The sequence below is a fragment of the Gastrolobium bilobum genome, unplaced genomic scaffold (genome assembly GCF_033153095.1).
Source record: "Gastrolobium bilobum isolate Gb01-03AN ecotype WA unplaced genomic scaffold, APGP_CSIRO_Gbil_v1 utg826, whole genome shotgun sequence".
Taxonomy (NCBI): Eukaryota; Viridiplantae; Streptophyta; class Magnoliopsida; order Fabales; family Fabaceae; genus Gastrolobium; species Gastrolobium bilobum.
The window spans coordinates 88,257-95,049 of record NW_026896170.1 but is presented as its reverse complement, the minus strand read 5'-3'; the positions used below and the strand labels follow the sequence as shown (position 1 = coordinate 95,049).

Below are 6,793 nucleotides of genomic sequence, written 5' to 3'. Positions count from 1 at the left end.
TAATTTCTTAAAACTGATATTAATCGAACATCGTGATATATTTATTATTGGAGGATAAAGCCGTCATATTCTATTACTTATATCTCTAAAAGAACAAGAAATTTATTAAACCTTTCCTAATTTTATGTCTTTTGGACCACCTCTTTTTTTTTTTTGTAAGTACAATATTACTAGTTTACCACACAAAGTGCAAAAGACCAAGGTCAAAAAGTCCTCTGCTCCAGAACCGGAACTACATTCCTATTCCAAAACAGAACCAAAGCCAAACACCCACCCAATCTTATCACGTTTTGACTTTGCCCAATCCAAGTATCAACCCGCTGTGATTTTATCACCGTCTCATCCACCTCTCACCCTTCCCTATCCGGCTATCCCTGCCAAGATTTCCTCACGCGTTTCATAAAGCGGCGCGATACCTCAATCGAAGCTCAAGAACGTGACACGTGTACCCCTTCTCCGCTCATTTTCCAACTAACCCCAGTTACCGTATCATCCCCCCTTCGCTTTCTCCAACCCTAGTCTAAGCTATATATATCCACAACCCTCTCTTCATCTCTCTCTCTCTGCTTTTTTCTTGCTCACTCTCTCTTTTCCGTTCCGTCCGTTCTTTCCCTTTGCAAATTTTCGGTTTCAAGAAGGAGCGAAAAGGCGAGGAACCAAGAACAGAAACCCGTATATTCACGATTAGGGTTTCTCTTTGGGAATGTGATTCATCGACCAACACAGAAGAACAAAAAATCAATGGCGGATAAGAGACTCGGCGTGATAGGGTACGCGCTGGCGCCGAAGAAGCAGAACAGCTTCATCCGCGACTCATTGTTGAGCACGGCGAAATCGCGCGGAATCGAGCTCGTACGCGTGGACACGGAGCGAAACCTGGCGGATCAGGGGCCGTTCGATTGCGTCTTGCACAAGCTCTACGGCGACGAATGGAAGCAACAGCTGAAGGAATTCAAGGTTCGGAACCCGAATGCGGTGGTGCTCGACGCTCCGGAAGCGATTGAGAGGCTCCACAACCGGATATCGATGCTGCAGGTGGTGTCAGAGCTGAAGATCGAGGACCGGAGCGAAACCTTCGGGATCCCCAAGCAGATTGTGATATACGATAAGGAAACCCTAATGGATCGTCAGGCGTGGGAGTTCTTGAAGTTTCCGGTGATATCGAAGCCGTTGGTGGCGGACGGAAGCGCGAAGTCGCACAAGATGGCGTTGGTGTTCAGCCGCGACGCGCTGAATAAGCTGAAGCCGCCGATCGTGCTGCAGGAGTTCGTGAACCATGGGGGCGTGATCTTCAAGGTGTATGTTGTTGGGGAACACGTGAGGTGCGTGAAGAGGAAGTCGCTGCCTGACGTGTCGGAGGAGAAGGCGTTGGGCGGCGTTTCGGAGGACTTGTTGTCGTTTTCTCAGGTGTCCAATTTGGGTGAGATGATTGACGACGACAAGTATCACGAGTTGATGATGCATTTGGACGACACCGAGATGCCCCCGCAGGGTTTCATCGTTAACATAGCCAGGGGTTTGAGACAAGCGATGAAGTTGAACCTTTTTAATTTTGATGTGATAAGGGATTCTAGATATGGGAACCGCTACCTTATCATTGATATCAATTACTTCCCTGGGTATGCCAAAATGCCGGGTTACGAGACCGTGTTGACAGAGTTTTTCTGTGATATAATGTGTCAGAAACAGCAAGAAGAACAAGTGGAAGACGGTCCGGTGCCCAGTAGTGACCAAGATATGACCTAGATTCTAAGCAATACTTGTTGTGGTGATGGGGATGGGGGTAACCTTCCTCTTTCGCCTAAAGTGAAAGAGAAATCTGTTCCAAGTCTAAAATAATTGTGACCAGCCAATGTGCTTCTCATTCTGTCGGTGTCTTTAGTGGGTGGCTTTTGGGTAACCAAGAATTTGCTCAGTGGACCCATTTGCCAAATTGGTGGGTAGGCACGAGTTGCGCATACCGTTTTGGTAGCAATTAGTACAGTGGTAAAACCAGTAGGGTTGTTTGTGGCTAGTTTTTAACCTCATAACAACATGTATATTCCATCCACCATTGCTCTGGAGATGGGTACCTTTGCAAATACACTGAAGGTTTTGGAAAGTTGTATTTTGAGGCTTAGTTTCATTCTAGAAACTGCTTTACTTTGTGCCTTTGGTTTTTAACCCAATGCCTTTATTCTCCATTTCCCCAAATTCTATTCTCATTTTGGATTGCTTGCTTTTGATCACATTAATTGTGTTTAAGATCTTCTTTCTTATTCAGTTATATATCTTCTTATTCATTTTGGGTTGCTTGCTTTGATTTTATTTTCAAACCTGATGTTTCGTAATTGGTATTATGCTAATGAATATTCCTTAAAGATGATCAGAATAAAGTTGAAAGGATATAGGCTCTTTATGCTGCCCTCACTTCCCTCTTCAGCTATCTGAAGTCTGAATAAAAGGAGAAAAATTCTTAAAAGAAATGGCACAATATGAGGAAACCCGTGCATTATATGTGCCAACATAATTTTAACTTTTATCAAGATACTAGATATTCAAATTTAATTTATGATTTCACACATGAGGTTTCTAATTTTTTGTTTATTTATGAGCATATTTACTTTTTTGTGGGTTGAAGAAGCCTCATGAAAATCTGTCCGGATGAGGTTATGGCTTATTACGTATGCTGCTATGCTGTTACGTGAAACTTGAGATGTGAATTTCAGCTCCTTAATGCATTATAGTGACTCTTTTATTGAATTTTAATTGCTACCCCTATGTATGGCAAATGGTTTCATTGATTTTGGATTTCCTAACCAATGTTCTGCACGTGCAGTATTAGAGTTGTATAGCCATATGTATATCTATACTTCTATACTTTCTCGTGTCTCAAGATCATTATTGCAGGCTTATACAGAAGTTTGACTTGCAGTTCCAACATCTTTGTCATCAACATTTTCTGGCAAAAACACAATCCTGCAACCAAATTTTTAATGCTATATGCTGTTGTCAGCTGGTCAAGATCGGTTGGTCTGTGCTGCCAAGATGAATGATCTTTTCTTTTTCCTTTATAGTCTTAGATTGTGGCACCACTTGAAAGGTTCTATGTGCAATAATTTCTATGCTACATGGATGAAATATCTCTGAAAAATTCTTATATGCATTGCATTCAAAGATATACCTAGTATATAAAATTTTCAACATGTGTGAACATTCTCAGATTGATTTGATTTTCTTTTTGAAGACTGGAATTCTTATTTTATGACCATATTTTTTAAAATGTAAAGCATCTGCTTGTTTACAGAAATGTCACTAGCTAGGATTGAACAACACGTGTTCAACAAAGGTGCCCCAAGGATATGGTTTACAAACTAAATTTGAGTTGCTTTGTTACATTTTTCTGTTTTCTATTCTTGGAGTAATGTGGGTCTAATCCTAATCCAAACAAGTGCAGGCCGGGTATTGCAATTGCTCATTTTTGACCAACTTGATTTTCCCCCTCCATGTTTGGATGCCAGGCTTTCTCTCATTATTGGTAAGAGATTGTGTCCAGTGCCTTGTTATAAGTGGTGCTCTATTGTCTTAAGCAGAATATCTTAAAAACATATATCTTTAATTGTTGATGTGCATGCTTAGTAGTTTTTTTACCTTTACGTTGAAGTTATATCCATTGACCTTTCTTATCTTGTAAGTTTTCTTCTGCAAATGTGTATTGGGAGTTCATTTGGGAGATTTGAAGGTGGTTGGATTACTTTTTAGATAATTGCTGTACTGAACTAAGTCGGTGCAAATTTCACTGAATTTTTTTTCCCATGATGTTTTCTATTACTTCAATGTATACCTGCAGTAATTATTCGTTTACAATGATTTCACTTTTGAAATTTTTCATCTACATTTGTGTGGCATGCAACATTGTATTATGGTGCTCCTAGTTTTAATGAGTTCAAATTTGTGTACCTTCACATTGGATTATGGATTAGAAACCCACTGTATGAAAAGTGTGATTTTATTGTCCTCATTTTACTTTTGAAATGAGGTTCTTTGCTTGTTTCTCAATTTCCTAATCTATTACTATTTGCTTTCCTAGACATGATTTCTTTTCACTTTGCTGGCTGTCAGTAACTTCCTACTGTGTGATCCTTTATGTTGAAGCAGCAACTATATTAGAATTTTCCTTTTGTGAAGTTTCTTGAATCATCAATATTCAGCTCTTGCTTTTCATCGTTTATAAGCTGTGGTATTTCCTAATTGACTGTGAATGTTAACCTTATCTGTATCGAAACTGTTGCTTTGCATTTCCTTAAAAGGGAAATAAAAGGAAAAAAGAACTTCCTTATTGGCATAGGGAGGTTAAGGGTCATGCTTTTGTAGGTGATTGATTATATTTGTTAATGGAGCTTGTTAGTTTACTTGTAAACAAAATATATTTGTGTTATGCAAATATGCCTCTGGTCTGTTGGTCATGCTAGCAGCCTACAAGCAGGTGCTCCCCAGTTTAGTTTGTTTGATCCTGCCTTCTCTCTTCCAGTAGCAATATGTATTTGTATGTGTTGTGTGACTGTGATACAGCTTAAGTCAAATGCTTGTTATAAGAATAGCATTGCTGTTGCTATAAGTGGCTAGCCATTAAAATGTTTAGGGTTTGACGTAGGGAGAGGGGGGAGGGGGAGGGGGTGCGCATGCATATGGAAAAGATATTTAATTAATTGAAAAGGCTGTAAGAAGTGTAGTGGATTCTGAAAATTTTAAGGGGGGGTCACACTCCCCCTCTTGTTATACCAGGTGCTGCCTCTTTCAGTTTTCCTCTATTGTATAAGTTTGAATGAAAATCTCTGCTTGGGTAATTAAGGTACTTGTTTGTCGAATGTTTGTTTATTTTAATTGTATAAACATTAATGTGGAATGCGTAAATGTTAATTTAGAAAATCAACGTGGGAAGTTAATTAAATGAATGATGAGTTTTTTCTGAAGTGATGAATGGCATTAAGGATTCATGTAGCTTTGATTTATTAAGGTGCATATAAGACATTTTCAAGTAGTGTATAGAAAAGTGATCAAAACATTTATGGCAGCAGATCTGAGAAGTCAATAAGATGCTTATGGAAGATTCTTTTCTTGATGGAAAGTCTTGTACCAAATATAGAAAAGTAAAACTAGGGTTGTTTATATTTCGGGTAAAATGGTGTGTATGGTATGTTGTCTAGTAACTTAGTACTTCAAAATTTAACGCGAATAGTAAAATAGACAAAACAAGCTCTAGGGAAAGTTAGGTATATTTGGAATAATTTGAATGTAGATCTTTATCCACGTCCAAGTGTGAGAAGAAGTTAGGTATATTTGGAATAATTTGAATGTAGATCTTTATCCACGTCCAAGTGTGAGAAGAAGCAATAAAAAAAAGTACATGGGCATTTAAAGTAATCTTAGGGTGTGCTTATAATGGTTTTTGGCGTGATTCTAAATTTGGTTTAGCTACCCGGTAGCATTCTTAAAACCAGATTCCATGTCAGGCACTATTTTTGCAAGCACTGGAATGATTTGTTATAGTTACTCCTGTATAACCATTTTATTGTGTTCTTCGGACTGATAGCATCTAATTTACCTTTTAATTCTTTAACCTCAACTTGTAAGAAACCAAGTATTGGTTGGGGAAAGGGAAGGGGAAGGGGAGGGGAGAAGCCCATCTCCCCCAGGTTTATCGTTTTACATATATATACATTTGAAGATTCATAGTTTTAGCTGATATTGTGCTGCCATCTTGACTTTTTGGAGATCTCAGCTTGACATCAAATTGACATACAGCAAAGGAAGCCGAAAACTGACGGACGTGACATTGTAAAATAAAGGATGAATGAGGTGCATTGTAAAATTAAGCAGAAACAAATGTAGAGCCTTAAGGGAAGTAGTATGACGCTTTTAAAAGTTCCAAGGAAAGGTTTGTCTCTGTTTTTCGGAGGATTCTTTGGAGCCTATGGCCATCATCATATTTCAAGTATTATGATCTGTCTCAACTCAAGATCTTGTCCCTGACAAAGGCTGAGTAGGAACAAAAAGTTGCTTGAAAGTCAGGTTTGCTCAGTTTCTGAATCGCTGAGCCAAATCTGGAGCATTTTAGCTGAATAATACCATCTACCCATCTAGGAGCTGTCATTCTGAGTGAGTGCTATTCGTTGGGTTGCACCTCCTCTTCCCTGTTGATACTTCAACATGGATGGCTCGGTGGTGTAGCAGGGGATGAATGCTTCTTGTGGTGGCATCTTGAGAGCAATGTCTTAAAAACCTGTCGTATCATTGAAACTTTGATGGCTTACATTTTCGTCACACTCATGTTTTCCATTTTTCTTGAAGTCAGAGTTGCCTCGATTGATTTTTGTTGTTGTAAATATTGTAGTAGAGGTCCCACATTATGTACATGTCTTTGTATTTCTCATTTGGTTTAATATATAAATGGAACTTCCATGTGTAGTGTACTGATGGAATCAATAAGCCCACTGTGTACCCTGATAGGGTAATATCAATATATGGATAATACCTTCAGTCAAGGTAAAGACCTGGCTAATAGGCAATGTTCCAAGGGTTTGGTGAGTTAATATCAATGGCAGGTAATGAACAGTAATGAGACTAAATACAAATGGGCATAACAACACTACATAAAATCTACCCTTCTATGTGTGGAAGGAGTGGTATTTATAGAGGTCCTATGTGCTGATCCGTTGAGGGGTCCTCTTCTGGAGGTCAACGCTCCTTCGGGTCTGCTATGATTAGCTCCCATAGCAGGAGTAGGCAGTGATTCAGTACCTGCTTCTGGCGG

The 6,793-nt window shown here is 39.1% G+C and overlaps 1 protein-coding gene across 1 annotated transcript; it reads left to right on the top strand.

Annotated features, from left to right (window-relative positions):
• Nucleotides 1-531: 531 nt before the first annotated feature.
• LOC133298093 (inositol-tetrakisphosphate 1-kinase 1-like) lies at nucleotides 532-2,210 on the top strand. Its single transcript, XM_061497328.1, has one exon. It carries the CDS (start codon nucleotides 742-744, stop codon nucleotides 1,744-1,746), a length of 1,005 nt encoding a protein of 334 aa, XP_061353312.1. The 5' UTR covers nucleotides 532-741; the 3' UTR covers nucleotides 1,747-2,210.
• The last annotated feature ends 4,583 nt before the right edge of the window (nucleotides 2,211-6,793 follow it).

Excerpts from the sequence above, each read along its gene's own strand:
- LOC133298093 (XM_061497328.1), top strand. The coding sequence starts at position 742 with ATGGCGGATAAGAGACTCGGCGTGATAGGGTACGCGCTGGCGCCGAAG.